Here is a 21,090-nt window from a genome sequence, read left to right as displayed (position 1 = left end):
TGACTATGTAGTGTTAAGTATTTTTTGGTTTTGTTTGATTGCTTCCCCCACTGTACAGCAAGTACAATTTTCAGCAATGTGTTTCCAGCACAGTTACCTTTCAAAGCATTGCAGGATAGTTTGCATACTATTTGTCAGCTGTTATTATAAGGCTATATAACCCATAATATATGCAAATATATGCAAAGTGCTTTTCTTTAAACAGTATAGAAATCAGGTAGAGAACTGCTGTGGTGCTGTATATAATATTACAGGAGCTGGCACTTGGAGAGCTCTGGAGACCTTTAAAAGCTTCTTCTCAAATGCAGGTCTGTTCTGATTGCTGTATAAAGGAAAAGCTTCTTCTCAAATGCAGGTCTGTTCTGATCGCTGTATAAAGGCAAAGCTTCTTCTCAAATGCAGGTCTGTTCTGATTGCTGTATAAAGGCAAAGCTTCTTCTCAAATGCAGGTCTGTTCTGATTGCTGTATAAAGGCAAAGCTTCTTCTCAAATGCAGGTCTGTTCTGATTGCTCTATAAAGGCAAAGCTTCTTCTCAAATGCAGGTCTGTTCTGATTGCTGTATAAAGGCAAAGCTTCTTCTCAAATGCAGGTCTGTTCTGATTGCTGTATAAAGGCAAAGCTTCTTCTCAAATGCAGGTCTGTTCTGATCGCTGTATAAAGGCAAAGCTTCTTCTCAAATGCAGGTCTGTTCTGATTGCTCTATAAAGGCAAAGCTTCTTCTCAAATGCAGGTCTGTTCTGATCGCTGTATAAAGGCAAAGCTTCTTCTCAAATGCAGGTCTGTTCTGATTGCTGTATAAAGGCAAAGCTTCTTCTCAAATGCAGGTCTGTTCTGATTGCTGTATAAAGGCAAAGCTTCTTCTCAAATGCAGGTCTGTTCTGATTGCTGTATAAAGGCAAAGCTTCTTCTCAAATGCAGGTCTGTTCTGATCGCTGTATAAAGGCAAAGCTTCTTCTCAAATGCAGGTCTGTTCTGATTGCTGTATAAAGGCAAAGCTTCTTCTCAAATGCAGGTCTGTTCTGATTGCTGTATAAAGGCAAAGCTTCTTCTCAAATGCAGGTCTGTTCTGATCGCTGTATAAAGGCAAAGCTTCTTCTCAAATGCAGGTCTGTTCTGATTGCTGTATAAAGGCAAAGCTTCTTCTCAAATGCAGGTCTGTTCTGATTGCTGTATAAAGGCAAAGCTTCTTCTCAAATGCAGGTCTGTTCTGATTGCTGTATAAAGGCAAAGCTTCTTCTCAAATGCAGGTCTGTTCTGATTGCTGTATAAAGGCAAAGCTTCTTCTCAAATGCAGGTCTGTTCTGATTGCTGTATAAAGGCAAAGCTTCTTCTCAAATGCAGGTCTGTTCTGATTGCTGTATAAAGGCAAAGCTTCTTCTCAAATGCAGGTCTGTTCTGATTGCTGTATAAAGGCAAAGCTTCTTCTCAAATGCAGGTCTGTTCTGATCGCTGTATAAAGGCAAAGCTTCTTCTCAAATGCAGGTCTGTTCTGATTGCTGTATAAAGGCAAAGCTTCTTCTCAAATGCAGGTCTGTTCTGATTGCTGTATAAAGGCAAAGCTTCTTCTCAAATGCAGGTCTGTTCTGATTGCTGTATAAAGGCAAAGCTTCTTCTCAAATGCAGGTCTGTTCTGATTGCTGTATAAAGGCAAAGCTTCTTCTCAAATGCAGGTCTGTTCTGATTGCTCTATAAAGGCAAAGCTTCTTCTCAAATGCAGGTCTTTTCTGATTGCTGTATAAAGGCAAAGCTTCTTCTCAAATGCAGGTCTGTTCTGATTGCTGTATAAAGGCAAAGCTTCTTCTCAAATGCAGGTCTGTTCTGATTGCTGTATAAAGGCAAAGCTTCTTCTCAAATGCAGGTCTGTTCTGCTCGCTCTATAAAGGCAAAGCTTCTTCTCAAATGCAGGTCTGTTCTGATTGCTGTATAAAGGCAAAGCTTCTTCTCAAATGCAGGTCTGTTCTGATTGCTGTATAAAGGCAAAGCTTCTTCTCAAATGCAGGTCTGTTCTGATCGCTGTATAAAGGCAAAGCTTCTTCTCAAATGCAGGTCTGTTCTGATTGCTGTATAAAGGCAAAGCTTCTTCTCAAATGCAGGTCTGTTCTGATTGCTGTATAAAGGCAAAGTTTCAAAATAGTGATATTTTGAAATATCACTGTCCTGGTCACAAAAGCAAAGTTTGTGGGGAATAATAGCCATTTTCTATACTTTTGAGGCATAAGCAATTAGGAAATAACACTTACTACCCAGGAACAAATTTGTTACACAGTATTATCAACACATAAAAGTGTTTAGTAGTATCCCACCTTTGTGTATGTTGCACTGAAAGTTGTAGCACAGGTCCGTGTAATGATGGGGCGGGCACACTGGTTTGATGCCTTCCTGGCTTTATTCTGACCTTTTGCCACCACATGGCCAAGAGTGGTAATAGAATCAGAGGTTCTAAAAAGAAAGTACAATGTGAATTTTCTACTCGTGCCTCGTAGTTATACACCTTTTATATGATACGCCTCCTCCAAACCTGCCCCGGGCTGGCTCGACTCTGCCTTGGAAACACATCCAGGCTCCTCCTAACCTGCCCCGGGCTGGCTCTGCTCCGCACTGCAGTGGAAACACATCCAGGCTCCTCCTAACCTGCCCCGGGCTGGCTCTGCTCCGCTCTGCAGTGGAAACACATCCAGGCTCCTCCTAACCTGCCCTGGGCTGGCTCGACTCTGCCTTGGAAACACATCCAGGCTCCTCCTAACCTGCCCCGGGCTGGCTCTCCGCTCTGCAGTGGAAACACATCCAGGCTCCTCCTAACCTGCCCCGGGCTGGCTCTGCTCCGCTCTGCAGTGGAAACACATCCAGGCTCCCCCTAACCTGCCCCGGGCTGGCTCTCCGCTCTGCAGTGGAAACACATCCAGGCTCCTCCTAACCTGCCCCGGGCTGGCTCTGCTCCGCTCTGCAGTGGAAACACATCCAGGCTCCTCCTAACCTGCCCCGGGCTGGCTCTGCTCCGCTCTGCAGTGGAAACACATCCACGCTCCTCCTAACCTGCCCCGGGCTGGCTCTGCTCCGCACTGCAGTGGAAACACATCCAGGCTCCTCCTAACCTGCCCTGGGCTGGCTCTGCTCCGCTCTGCAGTGGAAACACATCCAGGCTCCTCCTAACCTGCCCCGGGCTGGCTCGACTCTGCAGTGGAAACACACCTAGACTCCTCCTAACCTGCCCCGGGCGTGCTCGACTCTGCAGTGGAAACACACCCAGGCTCCTCTTAACCTGCCTCGGACTGACTTGGCTCGGCTTGACTCGGTTGTATAGTGGAAAAGAGGTGCTTCTGTTTGGTGGCATGAATTTTTGGACTCCAGATCTGTTTAACCTCCACGTTCTTTGCTTTTGCTGAAATCTCACATCCAGGGAAGATTTGGGGAACGTTCTCTCCTGCTGCACATTGAGCTGTTCTATTTGCACTGTAATTTGAAATGGTTCTGTTTTTGTGTTTTATTCAGGTCTTCCAGAACAGTACTACAGCTTGACGTGGTTCCTGAGCCCCATCCTGGGGCTGATCTTCACTCCCCTGATCGGCTCTGCCAGCGACCGCTGCACCTTGCCATGGGGTCGCAGGCGGCCGTTTATCCTGGCACTCTGCATCGGTGTCCTCCTGGGGGTGGCACTGTTTCTCAACGGGTCAGTTATAGGTAAGGAGGGGGTCCTACTGTCCTGTGATGAGTGGCCACTATAAAGGGTAAAGGCAAATCACTGTGATCTATTAGGAGTGTAGAAACAAAGCTTGAGAGGTTCTTAGATCCTCTGATAATAAGTCTATCATGCTTAAGAAGTTGCATTCTGGTTCGAAGAAGGAATAGAAGTTATCCAATATGTGGTTAGAGAGAAGAGAATTACTGAGCATGTGATGCTGTGCTATTAACAATGTAACACATTCTATATTTGAGTGGAGAACATTATAAAACTGCATTCCTATTTTTGCCATGTTGGCTCCACCTGTAGAACACAATGTGCTCACCATATTGAACTCCAAGAAGACGAAGGTACTGCAAAGAACATCAGTTACAGTGGCTCTCAAAAGTATTCACCCCCCCTTGGACTTTCCACATTTTATTGTGTTACAACATGGAATCAAAATGGATTTCATTAGGTGTTTTTGCCACTGATCAACACAAAAAAAGTCTACAATGTCAAAATGAAAAATAAAATCTACAAATTGTTCTAAATTAATTACAAATATAAAACAGAAAATAATTGATTGCATAAGTATTCACCCCCTTTGCTATGACACACCTAAATAAGCTCTGGTGCAACCAATTGTCTTTAGAAATCATATAATTAGCTGAATGGAGTCTACCTGTATGCAATTAAGGTGTTTTACATGATTTCAGGTTAAATACACCTGTCTCTGGCAGGTCCCACAGTTAGTTAGTACATTTCCTAACAAAAACTACATCATGAAGACGAAGGATCATTCAAAGCAAATCCAGAATAAGGTTCTTCAAAAGCACCAATCAGGGGTAGGATATAAGAACATTTCCAAGGCATCGAATATCCCCCGGAGCACAGTAAAGTCCATTATTAAGAAATGGAGAGAATGGCACAACCGTGAATCTGTCTAGAACAGGCCATCCTCAAAAACTGTATCTGGGAAAGAAGGGTACTAGTCAGGAAGGCCACCAAGAGGCCTATGGCAACTCTAAAGGAGTTACAGTCTTCCATGGCTGAGCTGGGAGACACTGCATACAACAAAATTAGCCTGGGTGCATCACAAAACTGGCCTTCGTAGGAAAGTGGCAAAAAGAAAGCTATTGTTGAAAAAAACTCACATTAAATCTCTTTGCCAGACTCTGAGACCAAGTGGAAGAAGATTCTATGGTCTGATGAGACCAAAATAGAGCTTTTTGACCTCAACGCTAAGCGCTATGTTTTGGCACAAGCCTAACATCACACATCATCCTGAGAACACCATCTGTGAGAAGCATGGTGAAGCATGGTGGTGGCAGCATCATGCTATGGGGATGCTTCTCTGCATCAGGGCCTGGCAAGCTTGTGAAGATAGAGGGCAGTATGAATGCAGCAAAGTACAGAGAAATCCTGGAGGAAAACCTGCTGAAGTCTACAAGAGACCTGGGACTTGGGAGAAGATTCATCTTCTAGCAGGACAATGACTCCAAACATACAGCCAAAGCTACACTGGATTGGCTTAAAAACAAAAAGGTCAATGTCCTGGAGTGGCCCAGTCAAAGCCCGGACCTCAATCCAATTGAGAATATGTGGAAAGAGTTGAAAATTGCTGTTCACCAAAGGTCCCCATCCAACTTGACAGAGCTTGAGCAATTTTGCAAAGAAGAATGGGCAAAAATTGCAGTGTCCAGATGTGCAAAGCTGTTAGAGACCTATCCAAATAGACTCATGGCTGTAATTGCTGCCAAAGGTGCCTCTGCCAAATATTGACTCAAGGTGGTGAATACTTATGCAATCAATTATTTTCTGTTTTATATTTGCAAGTAATTTAGAACAATTTGTAGATTTTATTTTTCACTTTGACATTATGTTGAGTTTTTTTGTGTTGATCAGTGGCAAAAACTCCTAATTAAATCCATTTTGATTCCATGTTGTAACACAATAAAATGAGGAAACATCCAAGGGGGAGTGAATACTTTAGAGAGCAACTGTAGAAGTGTTTAGACATGCGGCTGATCATTGAAGGAACAGGAAGGCCGACTGAGTTGATGAAGTCTCATGTTAGGACACATCAGCGGACAGTCTAGACTCTTATTAGAGCCCAAGTAAGTTAACCAGCACTCATTTGTAGCAGCTGAACAAAAGAAGTTGCAGTAGTTTAGGTGGCTTTGTCCTAGATGTGAATAAATCAGTGTTAATTAACTGTGGAAATTGAAAACTAAACAATTCAATGAGAGTCATGTATGGTGTTATAAAATGTACAAGAAAAAGAAACCGCCGAAGCATGTAGTGGCATGGCTGTGTAAATAGTAGATAGTGGCATGGAGTGATTGTATTCAACAAAATGTAGCAACGTAGCCACTGGTGGCCGTGTGGGCTGCGTGACACGGTAAACACATTCTCTCGGCACAAAATAAACCAGTGTCCTATCAAATTAATTTGCGAGCAAACTCTGTTCTATAAAATGGAATTCACATTCAGTATTTATTTTTAGAAGGCATTTATTTTATTTTTTTTGCTAATCCATTTCAAGCAGTATGTGTCCCAGCACTATGAAATAGTTGTACTCTGTGGGTAGAGGGCTGTGCCCAGGCATGCAGACTGTATACTGTTATTAACCTCTCCTCTAGTGTGTCTCCTCCCATTCTTGTGGACAGGTTTTCCAAACAGCCATCGTACTTCAAATTGATGAGATTCTGTAGACAGCAGACAAACAGAGAGACCTTAGACTCAACCTGCAAAGTGTCTTCTACATCACCCAGTGGACCAATGTCTTTGTTAACCCTGAGATGCCTGACCTTGCTTGTTGTTTTGCTACACGTGGTGCTGCTGTCGTGATTAGTTCTGCAGTGTTCTGTAGTTCCTTGTCGACCCCGTCAGCTTCCTGTTTTAATAAGCTGGTGAGTAACGCAGTGTCTGCAGAGTGCAAGCCCTCCAGCGGCAGTGTGACATGGGAAAGGAGCAGGAACCAGTTCACAGGGAAGTGTTTCCTGTTGTGCCTTTTTTACCTTTCATTCCCTATCTGAAAATACTTCCTGTCTCTGGCATTATTAAAAAGCATCCCCCTGTTCCACGCTGTGTGTCTGCAGCAGTACTGCACTGTGAGCCACATTGTGCTGCCATCAACTACAAGAACTGTAGCTCTTTTTTTAATGTTCTTTAAATAGACAAGCGCCTGGGAACAGAACAATGCCCTCTCTCTCTGTTTCTCTGTGATTCAAATTTAAAAATAAAATAGCCAGTTGTTTTTTTAATGAACTTGTCCAAACTTGAACTGTAAAGATAACTCTTGTCTAATGTTAAAAGTTTCTGTGATTGTGTTTCACATATCTGCACGCTTGCAACCCAGAGCTGTCTCTACCAGGGCTCAACCCGGCACTGTCTCTACCAGGGCTCAACCCGAAGCTGTCTCTACCAGGGCTCAACCCAGAGCTGTCTCTACCAGGGCTCAACCCAGAGCTGTCTCTACCAGGGCTCAACCCGAAGCTGTCTCTACCAGGGCTCAACCCAGAGCTGTCTCTACCAGGGCTCAACCCAGAGCTGTCTCTACCAGGGCTCAACCCGGAGCTGTCTCTACCAGGGCTCAACCCGGAGCTGTCTCTACCAGGGCTCAACCCGGAGCTGTCTCTACCAGGGCTCAACCCGGAGCTGTCTCTACCAGGGCTCAACCCGGAGCTGTCTCTACCAGGGCTCAACCCGGAGCTGTCTCTACCAGGGCTCAACCCGGAGCTGTCTCTACCAGGGCTCAACCCGGAGCTGTCTCTACCAGGGCTCAACCCGGAGCTGTCTCTACCAGGGCTCAACCCGGAGCTGTCTCTACCAGGGCTCAACCCGGAGCTGTCTCTACCAGGGCTCAACCCGGAGCTGTCTCTACCAGGGCTCAACCCGGAGCTGTCTCTACCAGGGCTCAACCCGGAGCTGTCTCTACCAGGGCTCAACCCGGAGCTGTCTCTACCTGGACTCAACCCGGAGCTGTCTCTACCAGGACTCAACCCGGAGCTGTCTCTACCTGGACTCAACCCGGAGCTGTCTCTACCAGGGCTCAACCCGGAGCTGTCTCTACCTGGACTCAACCCGGAGCTGTCTCTACCAGGGCTCAACCCGGAGCTGTCTCTACCTGGACTCAACCCGGAGCTGTCTCTACCAGGGCTCAACCCGGAGCTGTCTCTACCAGGGCTCAACCCGGAGCTGTCTCTACCAGGGCTCAACCCGGAGCTGTCTCTACCAGGGCTCAACCCGGAGCTGTCTCTACCTGGGCTCAACCCGGAGCTGTCTCTACCAGGGCTCAACCCGGAGCTGTCTCTACCAGGGCTCAACCCGGAGCTGTCTCTACCAGGGCTCAACCCGGAGCTGTCTCTACCAGGGCTCAACCCGGAGCTGTCTCTACCAGGGCTCAACCCGGAGCTGTCTCTACCAGGGCTCAACCCGGAGCTGTCTCTACCAGGGCTCAACCCGGAGCTGTCTCTACCTGGACTCAACCCGGAGCTGTCTCTACCAGGGCTCAACCCGGAGCTGTCTCTACCAGGGCTCAACCCGGAGCTGTCTCTACCAGGGCTCAACCCGGAGCTGTCTCTACCAGGGCTCAACCCGGAGCTGTCTCTACCAGGGCTCAACCCGGAGCTGTCTCTACCAGGGCTCAACCCGGAGCTGTCTCTACCAGGGCTCAACCCGGAGCTGTCTCTACCAGGGCTCAACCCGGAGCTGTCTCTACCAGGGCTCAACCCGGAGCTGTCTCTACCAGGGCTCAACCCGGAGCTGTCTCTACCAGGGCTCAACCCGGAGCTGTCTCTACCAGGGCTCAACCCGGAGCTGTCTCTACCAGGGCTCAACCCGGAGCTGTCTCTACCAGGACTCAACCCGGAGCTGTCTCTACCAGGGCTCAACCCGGAGCTGTCTCTACCAGGGCTCAACCCGGAGCTGTCTCTACCAGGGCTCAACCCGGAGCTGTCTCTACCAGGGCTCAACCCGGAGCTGTCTCTACCAGGGCTCAACCCGGAGCTGTCTCTACCAGGGCTCAACCCGGAGCTGTCTCTACCAGGGCTCAACCCGGAGCTGTCTCTACCAGGGCTCAACCCGGAGCTGTCTCTACCAGGGCTCAACCCGGAGCTGTCTCTACCAGGGCTCAACCCGGAGCTGTCTCTACCAGGGCTCAACCCGGAGCTGTCTCTACCAGGGCTCAACCCGGAGCTGTCTCTACCAGGGCTCAACCCGGAGCTGTCTCTACCTGGGCTCAACCCGGAGCTGTCTCTACCAGGGCTCAACCCGGCGCTGTGCCTACCAGGGCTCAACCCGGCGCTGTGCCTACCAGGGCTCAACCCGGCGCTGTGCCTACCAGGGCTCAACCCGGCGCTGTGCCTACCAGGGCTCAACCCGGCGCTGTGCCTACCAGGGCTCAACCCGGCGCTGTCTCTACCAGGGCTCAACCCGGAGCTGTCTCTACCAGGGCTCAACCCGGAGCTGTCTCTACCAGGGCTCAACCCGGAGCTGTCCCTACCAGGGCTCAACCCGGAGCTGTCTCTACCTGGACTCAACCCGGAGCTGTCTCTACCTGGACTCAACCCGGCGCTGTCTCTACCTGGGCTCAACCCGGAGCTGTCTCAACCTGGACTCAACCCGGAGCTGTCTCTACCTGGACTCAACCCGGAGCTGTGCCTACCAGGGCTCAACCCGGAACTGTGCCTACCAGGGTTGGATTTCTGTTGGTCCGTGCAGCTTCTCTGACGAGAGACGCTTACACAGACATCAATTCTCATTACCCCTTGCGAAGTCCCAGGAGGGGCTTTGACATCTGCACACCCATTATTTCTATTTCTGCAGCAGCCCGCATTGGTTCAGATCAGCACCGCAGTGACTTCACAAGCTGGACAAAGTGCACCAGGAGCCTGTTAACCCAATAGCTGTCATCTCACTGACAGTAGATTTTGCAGGTCAAAGTGCATGACTATAAACAGATACACTGCTGTGGATCCAGGTGGATAAATCATAGATATATAGACATACCCTTAGACACTCAGATAGATGGTGGTCGATAAAGACATTGATTGACAGAGGTATATTTGAAATAGAGGGAGAGATGGCCTTATTTTCAAGTTCAACAGAACAGCAGATGTGGAGAGATCAATGAATGCCTGCACATTGCATGTAACACAGGATTACTGTGTTAATTGTGCAGAATGCAGATTAGCACAAAGTACTGTGCCATGTTTCAAATACTGGGAGTGTTTTATTTGGACAAACCGTGCATGTTGTGTTGCTGCATTATAGGTTCTGCACTTGAACTTGGCATGGTGTGTTAAGATCAAGGGAGTCCAATTGGAATGGCTCAAGCTGCTCTACAATTAGGTAGAAACAGAGGAACTATATATATATATATATATATATATATATATATATATATATATATATATAGATATATATATATTGCGTTTTTAATGTAATTACTACTACTGTATTTTTGTAATAAAGTTACTGGCAGTTGTTTTGGTTTAAAATCTTGAGGCATGAGTCAGATTTGTCAAACTATAAATAATCCATGCTTCCTTTTCTAATACAATCATCACTTTAAAAAACAAACACCATAATCAGTTTTAAAAAGCTATGGTGACAACAACAATATTACTTATCACACATGTGTTGGTCATACAAATCCGTATTTGAAATAAAATCACTTTGCAGCCACCACACTGATAATCAGGTCAGCTATTTTGACCTCCAGTGACGTTCGCATCGTTCAATATGAAAAAACACGCAACGCCCTGGAGCGCTGTGCTCATTGAACACACTCCTGAGCTTGACTCACGGTGTGCGCATCGTTCAATATGAAAAGACACGCAACGCCCTGGAGCGCTGTGCTCATTGAACACACTCCTGAGCTTGACTCGCGGAGTGAGCATCGTTCAATATGAAAAGACACGCAACGCCCTGGAGCGCTGTGCTCATTGAACACACTCCTGAGCTTGACTCACGGAGTGAGCATCGTTCAATATGAAAAGACACGCAACGCCCTGGAGCGCTGTGCTCATTGAACACACTCCTGAGCTTGACTCGCGGTGTGCGCATCGTTCAATATGAAAAGACACGCAACGCCCTGGAGCGCTGTGCTCATTGAACACACTCCTGAGCTTGACTCGCGGAGTGAGCATCGTTCAATATGAAAAGACACGCAACGCCCTGGAGCGCTGTGCTCATTGAACACACTCCTGAGCTTGACTCGCGGAGTGCGCATCGTTCAATATGAAAAGACACGCAACGCCCTGGAGCGCTGTGCTCATTGAACACACTCCTGAGCTTGACTCACGGTGTGCGCATCGTTCAATATGAAAAGACACGCAACGCCCTGGAGTGCTCTGCTCATTGAACACACTCCTGAGCTTGACTCGCGGTGTGCGCATCGTTCAATATGAAAAGACACGCAACGCCCTGGAGCGCTGTGCTCATTGAACACACTCCTGAGCTTGACTCACGGTGTGCGCATCGTTCAATATGAAAAGACACGCAACGCCCTGGAGTGCTCTGCTCATTGAACACACTCCTGAGCTTGACTCGCGGTGTGCGCATCGTTCAATATGAAAAGACACGCAACGCCATGGAGCGCTCTGCTCACTGTTCATACGAGGCCTATACATTTCAGTTTAGTTCCACTGTTCATTATCTCATCCTGTCTTGATACCTTTTCAAGCAGTTCAGTCTAAAAACTGACATCTATGAAACTGAGACAGGGTTTTACTTTGGGGCTGGTGCTCCTAAATTGTTTCTTGTGAGTGTGAGTAACTTTGCTCAGTTTAATTTCTGTTTATATATATATATATATATATATATATATATATATATATATATATATATATATATATATATATATATATATATATATATATATATACACAGTGGCTCTCAAAAGTATTCAACCCCTTGGACTTTTCCACATTTTATTGTGTTACAACATGGAATCAAAATTGATTTAATTGGGAGTTTCTGCCACTGATCAAAACTCTATAATGTCAAAGTGAAAAATAAAATCTACAAATTATTCTAAATTAATTACAAATACAAAACAGAAAGTAATTGATTGCATAATTATTCACCCCCTTGAGTCAACATTTGGTAGCGGCACCTTTGGCAGCAATTACAGCCATGAGTCTATTTGGATAAGTCTCTACCAGCTTTGCAAATCTGGTACATTTTTGCCCATTCATCTTTGCAAAATTGCTCAAGCTGCGTCAAGTTGGATGGGGACCTTTGGTGAACAGTAATTTTCAACTTTCCACATATTCTCAATTGGATTGAGGTCCAGGCTTTGACTGGGCCACTCCAGGACATTGACCTTTTTGTTTTTAAGCCACTCAAGTGTGGCACTGGCTGTATGTTTGGAGTCATTGTCCTGCTGGAAGATGAATCTTCTCCCAAGTCCCAGGTCTCTTGTAGACTTCAGCAGGTTTTCCTCCAGGATTTCTCTGTACTTTGCTGCATCCATTTTGCCCTCTACCTTCACAAGCTTTCCAGGTTGTGACGCAGAGAAGCATCCCTATAGAATGATGCTGCCACCACCATGCTTCACGGTAGGGATGGTGTTCTCAGGATGATGTGCAGTGTTAGGCTTGCACCAAACATAGCGCTTAGCATTGAGGCCAAAAAGCTCTATTTTGGTCTCATCAGACCATGGAATCTTGTTCCACTTGGTCTCAGAGTCTGGCAAACTCTAAATGAGATTTAATGTGAGTTTTTTTCAACAATGGCTTTCTTTTTGCCACTCTCTTATAAAGGCCAGTTTTGTGAAGCACCCAGGCTATTGTTGCCGTATGCACAGTGTCTCCCAGCTCAGTCGTGGAAGACTGTAACTCCTTTAAAGTTGCCATAGGCCTCTTGGTGGCCTCCCTGACTAGTGCCCTTCTTGCCCGGATACTCAGTTTTTGAGGTCGGCCTGTTCTAGACAGATTCACAGTTGTGCCATATTCTCTCCATTTCTTAATAATGGACTTTACTGTGCTCCGGGGGATATTCAGTGCCTTGGAAATGTTCTTATATCCTACCCCTGATTGATGCTTTTGAAGAACCTTATTCCAGATTTGCTTTGAATGTTCCTTCGTCTTCATGATGTAGTTTTTGTTAGGAAATGTACTAACCAACTGTGGGACTTCCCAGAGACAGGTGTATTTAACCTGAAATCATGTAAAACACCTTAATTGCACACAGGTGGACTCCATTCAGCTAATTATGTGACTTCTAAAGACAACTGGTTGCACCAGAGCTTATTTAGGTGTGTCATAGCAAAGGGGGTGAATACTTATGCAATCAATTATTTTCTGTTTTATATTTGTAATTAATTGAGAACAATTTGTAGATTTTATTTTTCACTTTGACATTGTGGACTTTTTTTGTGTTGATCAGTGTCAAAAACTCCTAATGAAATCCATTTTGATTCCATGTTGTAACACAATAAAATGTGGAAAAGTCCAAGGGGGGTGAATACCTTTGAGAACTACTGTATATATATAACCCAGAAATTAAACTGAGCAAAGTTACTCACACTCACAAGAAACAATTTAGGAGCACCAGCCCCAAAGTAAAACCCTGTCTCAGTTTCATAGATGTCAGTTTTTAGATTGAACTGCTTGAAAAGGTATCAAGACAGGATGAGATAATGAACAGTGGAACTAAACTGAAATGTATAGGCCTCGTATGAACAGGCCTTCTTCTGATTGGATTTAGGTCAAGGCTCTGACTGGGCCACTCAAGGACATTTACCTTTTTGTGCCTTAGCCACTGCAGTTTAGCTTTGGCTGTGTGCTTTGGGTCATTGTCATGCTGAAAGGTGAACTTCTGTCCCAGTTTCAGCTTTCTTGTAGAGGGCAGCAGGTTTTCCTCAAGGACTTCTCTGTACTTTGCTTCATTCGTTTTCCCTTCTATCCTGACAAGTACCCCAGTCCCTGTCGATGAGAAACATCCCCATAACATGATGCTGCCACCACCATGTTTCACAGTATGGATGGTATTCTTTGGGTGATGCGCTGTGTTTGGTTTGCGCCAAACCTAACGCTTTGCATTTAGGCCAAAAAGTTCCATTTTAGTTTCAAAACTTTTTGCCACAGAGCTACAGAATCTCCTGAGTGTTTTTTTGCATACTTTAAACGGGATTCAAGTTGGGCTTTCTTGAGTAATGGCTTCCTTCTTGCCACCCTACCATACAGGCCAGATTTATGGAGTGCTTGGGATATTGTTGTCACATGCATACTTTGACCAGTCTTGGCCATAAAAGCCTGTAACTTTAGTTCCCATTAGCCTCTTGGTAACCTCTCTGATCAGTCTACTTCTTGCTCGGTCATCCAGTTTGGAGTGGCGGCCTGATCTAGGCAGGGTCTTGGTGGTGCCATACACCTTACACTTCTTAATAATCGTCTTGACCGTGCTCCAAGGGGTATTGAAGGACTTATTTTTTTAGCCCCATCCCCTGATCTGTGCCTTTCAACAACTTTGTCCCAGAGTTCTTTTGAAAGCACCTTGGTGCTCATAGTTGGGTCTTTGCTCTGAAATGCACTACCCAGCAGAGGGAACCTACAGGAACTGCTGAATTTATCTGGAAATTACGTGAATCACTACAGTTTAATACAGGTGGAAGCCACTTAACTCTGTGTGTGATTTTGAAGGCAATTGGTTATACCTGAGCTAATTTAGGATTGCTATTACAAGGGGGGTGGACAGTTATTTCAGTTTTTATTTTTAATTAATTTTCTACAAAAAGATTTTCAATTGGAAGTTGTGGGGTAGGATGTGTAGATAAATGAGAAAAAAACTATTTTAATTCCAGGCTATAAGGCAACAAATGGTGAAAAATTTGAATGGGGGTGTAGACCTTCTATAGGCATGACTTTCCTGGTTAAAAAGTTAAATAAATACATTTTAAAAACGACTTGTACTGATGTTTTCTCCTGCTTGATTCTCTTAACGTAATGAATGTTTCTCCAGGTTTGGCCGTCGGAGATGTTCCCGGTAAGCAGCCCATTGGTATAGTCCTGACCGTGCTGGGCGTGGTGGTGTTGGATTTCTCTGCCGATGCCTCGGAGGGGCCAATCCGGGCTTACCTGCTGGATGTGGCAGACACAGAGGAACAAGACATGGCCCTGAACATCCATGCCTTCTCTGCTGGTGAGGACTCTCGCTGTGCTGCTGTTGTACCTGTGTGCCTGTAATAACAATTCATAAGAACAAAAGAAAAGTCTGGGAACGAGAAAAGGCCATTCAGCCCATCCAGGCTCATCCCTCGTTAGCACACCATTGTCCCCTACTGGGGGGGAACTCATTTAAAAGCACAGAATCTAGTCTTTCTTTTAATTGTTCCCAGTGTTTTAGGTCCTACTGCTTCATCAGCTAGGCGATTCCATGCATTTATAACTGTGTAAAAGAGTGCTTCCTACCTTCTGTTCTAAACTTTTACTCAACTTCCACCAATGCCCTCTTGTTCTTCTCTGTGCTGAATTTGAAGTCGTGTCTTGGGTTGAGTTTATCTAGACCATTTATGATTTTAAACACTTCAGTCAAGCTCCCTCTTTCCCGTCTTTTTCTAGGCTGGAGAGATTTAGTTCTTTTAACCTGTCCGCATACCGTAGCTCAGCTCATGTCATTTGCTTTATGCATTCCTCATAATGTAGTTCAGCTCATGTCATGATGAGATTACAGGTAATGAAGCCTATCATTTCGTTGTCGTGCTGTATATGTTAGGCAACTAATCAAAAAACAATCCTGTTTCCATCTGTTAGGCACCAGCTGTGTTGCTATAATTTAGTCTTGTGCCATGAATTGTCCTTGCTATCCGAGGTTTATATTGGGGATGCACATTTGTGATATTATTTATGGGCTAATTAGGTTTTTTTCTGATTTCTTACAGTTTTCCATGACACACTTGCTGTCCAAAAGAGGAAATATAAAACCGTTCAGTGCCTCTTCCTCTCTTCCCCTTCCCTGCAGGTCTGGGTGGAGCTGTGGGGTACATGCTGGGGGGTCTGGACTGGACTCAGACCTTTCTAGGGCAGGTCTTCAAGTCTCAAGAGCAGGTCCTGTTCTTCTTTGCTGCTATCCTGTTCACCGTGTCGGTGGGCCTCCACCTGTTCAGCATCGAGGAGGAGCAGTACACCTCCCTGCAGGACCGGCTGGACGAGGAGGCTGAAGCCACGGGCTCCATCAAGCTCAACGGCAACCTGGGGGCCCAAGCACCGCCCTGCCCGGAGGATATGGGAGGAGATGATCACTTCCGCTTCTACGACGAGGTGCGCTCGGAGCCCGACCTGGACATGGAGTTCCTGGACGTGGGGATCGTGAGGAGCAAGAGCGACTCCGTGCTGCACGTCATGGACGCCACGCTGGAGACGGAGCCTGAGCTGCTGTTCCTACGGGAGATTGAGCCCTCCATCTTCCAGGACCACCTGTCCTCCTACCATGGCACCCCGGCACGCAGCAGCAGCAGCGTCTGCATCAGCAGCAGCCAGGATGTTCTCCGGACCAGGTTCTGCCGGCTGTCTGCTTTCCTGCAGGAGAGCGAGAGCAATAGGGATGGGGTGGAAATGATGCTGGACAACCAGCTGAATGAAGCCAAGGCGCCCGACCAGAACGGCATTCCATTCAGCAGCAGCAGCAAGGGCTTCACCGAGCACACCCGAAGCGGAATGAAGCAGTCGAGCACCTCGGCCTCCATGCGCCGCCGCCGCCACATGTTCTACCGGCAGCCCTCCTACACCTTCTCCTACTATGGCAAGGTGGGCACTCACCGCTACCGCTACCGGCGTGCCAACGCTGTGGTGCTCATCAAGTCCTCCCGCAGCATGAACGACATCTACGACATGCAGAAGCGGCAGAAACGACAGCGGCAGCGGCTGAGGCACCAGAGCGGGAACACCAACTCCAGTGGGGACACGGAGAGCGAGGAGGGTGAGACGGAGACCACCGTGCGGCTGCTCTGGCTCTCCATGCTCAGGATGCCCCGCCAGCTCCTGCGCCTCTGCCTCTGCCACCTCCTCACCTGGTTCTCCATCATCGCCCAGGCCGTCTTCTACACCGACTTCATGGGCCAGGTCATCTACGAGGGGGACCCGCAGGTACTGAGCTTCTCATCCACCCAGAGATACAGCACTGTGCCCTTGTGTAGACCTCATCCACCCAGAGATACAGCTCTGTGCCCTTGTGTAGACCTCATCCACCCAGAGATACAGCTCTGTGCCCTTGTATAAACCTCATCCACCCAGAGATACAGCACTGTGCCCTTGTGTAGACCTCATCCACCCAGAGATACAGCTCTGTGCCCTTGTATAAACCTCATCCACCCAGAGATACAGCACTGTGCCCTTGTGTAGACCTCATCCACCCAGAGATACAGCACTGTGCCCTTGTGTAGACCTCATCCACCCAGAGATACAGCACTGTGCCCTTGTGTAGACCTCATCCACCCAGAGATACAGCTCTGTGCCCCTGTGTAGACCTCCTCCACCCAGAGATACAGCACTATGCTCTTGTATAGACCTCATCCACCCAGAGATACAGCACTGTGCCCTTGTGTAGACCTCATCCACCCAGAGATACAGCTCTGTGCCCTTGTATAAACCTCATCCACCCAGAGATACAGCACTGTGCCCTTGTGTAGACCTCATCCACCCAGAGATACAGCACTGTGCCCTTGTGTAGACCTCATCCACCCAGAGATACAGCACTATGCCCTTGTGTAGACCTCATCCACCCAGAGATACAGCTCTGTGCCCCTGTGTAGACCTCCTCCACCCAGAGATACAGCACTATGCTCTTGTGTAGACCTCATCCACCCAGAGATACAGCACTGTGCCCTTGTGTAGACCTCATCCACCCAGAGATACAGCTCTGTGCCCTTGTATAGACCTCATCCACCCAGAGATACAGCTCTGTGCCCTTGTATAAACCTCATCCACCCAGAGATACAGCTCTGTGCCCTTGTATAAACCTCATCCACCCAGAGATACAGCACTGTGCCCTTGTGTAGACCTCATCCACCCAGAGATACAGCACTGTGCCCTTGTGTAGACCTCATCCACCCAGAGATACAGCACTGTGCCCTTGTGTAGACCTCATCCACCCAGAGATACAGCTCTGTGCCCCTGTGTAGACCTCCTCCACCCAGAGATACAGCACTATGCTCTTGTATAGACCTCATCCACCCAGAGATACAGCACTGTGCCCTTGTGTAGACCTCATCCACCCAGAGATACAGCACTGTGCCCTTGTATAGACCTCATCCACCCAGAGATACAGCACTGTGCCCTTGTGTAGACCTCATCCACCCAGAGATACAGCACTGTGCCCTTGTGTAGACCTCATCCACCCAGAGATACAGCACTATGCCCTTGTGTAGACATCATCCACCCAGAGATACAGCTCTGTGCCCCTGTGTAGACCTCCTCCACCCAGAGATACAGCACTATGCCCTTGTGTAGACCTCATCCACCCAGAGATACAGCACTGTGCCCTTGTGTAGACCTCATCCACCCAGAGATACAGCTCTGTGCCCTTGTATAAACCTCATCCACCCAGAGATACAGCTCTGTGCCCTTGTGTAGACCTCATCCACCCAGAGATACAGCACTGTGCCCTTGTATAGACCTCATCCACCCAGAGATACAGCACTGTGCCCTTGTGTAGACCTCATCCACCCAGAGATACAGCACTGTGCCCTTGTGTAGACCTCATCCACCCAGAGATACAGCACTATGCCCTTGTGTAGACCTCATCCACCCAGAGATACAGCACTGTGCCCCTGTGTAGACCTCCTCCACCCAGAGATACAGCACTATGCTCTTGTATAGACCTCATCCACCCAGAGATACAGCACTGTGCCCTTGTGTAGACCTCATCCACCCAGAGATACAGCTCTGTGCCCTTGTATAAACCTCATCCACCCAGAGATACAGCACTGTGCCCTTGTGTAGACCTCATCCACCCAGAGATACAGCACTGTGCCCTTGTGTAGACCTCATCCACCCAGAGATACAGCACTATGCCCTTGTGTAGACATCATCCACCCAGAGATACAGCTCTGTGCCCCTGTGTAGACCTCCTCCACCCAGAGATACAGCACTATGCTCTTGTGTAGACCTCATCCACCCAGAGATACAGCACTGTGCCCTTGTGTAGACCTCATCCACCCAGAGATACAGCACTGTGCCCTTGTGTAGACCTCATCCACCCAGAGATACAGCACTGTGCCCTTGTGTAGACCTCATCCACCCAGAGATACAGCTCTGTGCCCTTGTGTAGCTTGTCATCCAACCAGAGATACAGCACTGTGCCCTTGTATAGACCTCATCCACCCAGAGATACAGCACTGTGCCCTTGTGTAGACCTCATCCACCCAGATATACAGCACTGTGCCCTTGTGTAAACCATATCCACCCAGAGATATAGCACGGTGCCCATGTGTAGCTTCATGTCTACCCAGAGACACAGCACTGTGCCCATGTGTAGCTTCGTATCTACCCAGAGATACAGCACTGTGACATTGTGTCCTGGTGCTCTCATATCATGATACAAACACACATATTTGCAGATAATGCTGCTGATGGTTTGATGTCTCCACTTAGAAAGCTTGCTGTTTTGAGATCCTTGTTTTTTTCTCTAGCCAAAGCTTTGCTGTTTTTTCTCCTATAGGCTCCCACAAACTCCACCGAGCTGCGTAACTACCACAATGGAGTGCAGATGGGCTGCTGGGGGCTGGTCATCTATGCAACCACGGCTGCAATGTGCTCAGGTGAGAACACAAACACCTTCAACATATTCCATTTACTGTAAAATGTACTCACACCACAGAACATTATACTTGCTTACACATTAGAGAGGTGTCGTTCTTCTTGTTACTTTGTCACAGTAACATATAGGGGAATGGCCCTGTAGGGGGTGTTTTTTATTTTATTATTTTTATTTAATTTATGTCCCATTTTCACTCTGCACTCCAATGCTTTAGTCTGTAGTCTTCATGCCTGGTCTCTTTTCTTTATCCCCTGAACACGCAAATTCAGTGGGAAGTGGAATCACGGCTGGGTTGCTTTCCAATAAAACAGTACCAGTATATTAAACCTCTCTCGAGTTGTCTTCTCGATAAGAACACAATGTTACACTATAATAATCCTCAAAGCTGCTGTCCTACGACTGGTCCTATGTTTTGTGTTTGCAGCCATGCTACAGAAGTACCTGGACAACTACGACCTCAGCATCAAGATCATCTACATCCTGGGCACGCTGGGATTCGCCATTGGCACGGCAGTGATGGCCGTCTTTCCCAATGTCTACGTAACCATGGTGATGATCAGCACCATGGGCATCATCTCCATGAGCGTGTCCTACTGTCCGTATGCCCTGCTAGGCCAGTACCATGAGATCGAAGAGGTGAGGGCCACGCATTGTAAACTGCTCAATCTCTGACATTGCAAACTGCTCAATCTCTGACACTGCAAACTGCTCAGTCAGACATTGCAAACTGCTCAATCTCTGACATTGCAAACTGCTCAGTCTGACATTGCAAACTGCTCAATCTGACATTGCAAACTGCTCAATCTCTGACATTGCAAACTGCTCAATCTCTGACATTGCAAACTGCTCAATCTCTGACATTGCAAACTGCTCAATCTGACATTGCAAACTGCTCAATCTCTGACATTGCAAACTGCTCAATCTGACATTGCAAACTGCTCAATCTGACATTGCAAACTGCTCAATCTCTGTCAATGTAAACTGCTCAATCTCTGACATTGCAAACTGCTCAATCTCTGACACTGCAAACTGCTCAATCTGACATTGCAAACTGCTCAATCTCTGACATTGCAAACTGCTCAATCTCTGACACTGCAAACTGCTCAATCTCTGACACTGCAAACTGCTCAATCTCTGACACTGCAAACTGCTCAATCTCTGACATTGCAAACTGCTCAAATCTCTGACACTGCAAACTGCTCAATCTCTGACATTGCAAACTGCTCAATCTCTGACACTGCAAACTGCTCAATCTCTGACACTGCAAACTGCTCAATCTCTGACATTGCAAACTGCTCAATCTCTGACACTGCAAACTGCTCAATCTGACATTGCAAACTGCTCAATCTCTGACACTGCAAACTGCTCAATCTCTGCTGCAAACTGCTCAATCTCTGACACTGCAAACTGCTCAACTGCTGCAAACTGCTCAATCTCTGACACTGCAAACTGCTCAATCTCTGACATTGCAAACTGCTCAATCTCTGACATTGCAAACTGCTCAATCTGACATTGCAAACTGCTCAATCTCTGACACTGCAAACTGCTCACTGACATTGCAAACTGCTCAATCTCTGACATTGCAAACTGCTCAATCTCTGACATTGCAAACTGCTCAATCTCTGACATTGCAAACTGCTCAATTTCTGACATTGCAAACTGC

The 21,090-nt window shown here is 47.2% G+C and overlaps 1 protein-coding gene across 2 annotated transcripts in view; it reads left to right on the top strand.

Annotated features, from left to right (window-relative positions):
• LOC121313707 (solute carrier family 45 member 4-like) overlaps positions 1–21,090 on the top strand; it is a 55,152-nt gene that overhangs the window by 26,150 nt on the left and 7,912 nt on the right. For both annotated transcript variants that reach the window (XM_041246525.1, XM_041246526.1), the window contains exons 2-6: positions 3,491–3,679; positions 14,634–14,813; positions 15,633–16,756; positions 19,329–19,428; positions 19,852–20,063. In XM_041246525.1, the coding sequence (XP_041102459.1) occupies positions 3,491–3,679; positions 14,634–14,813; positions 15,633–16,756; positions 19,329–19,428; positions 19,852–20,063 (1,805 nt within the window). The remainder of the gene's footprint in view (positions 1–3,490; positions 3,680–14,633; positions 14,814–15,632; positions 16,757–19,328; positions 19,429–19,851; positions 20,064–21,090) is intronic.

This window comes from Polyodon spathula, chromosome 3, assembly GCF_017654505.1.
Source record: "Polyodon spathula isolate WHYD16114869_AA chromosome 3, ASM1765450v1, whole genome shotgun sequence".
NCBI lineage: Eukaryota > Metazoa > Chordata > Actinopteri > Acipenseriformes > Polyodontidae > Polyodon > Polyodon spathula.
Note: the sequence above shows the minus strand (reverse complement) of the source record. Positions and strands in the feature narration are given on the sequence as shown.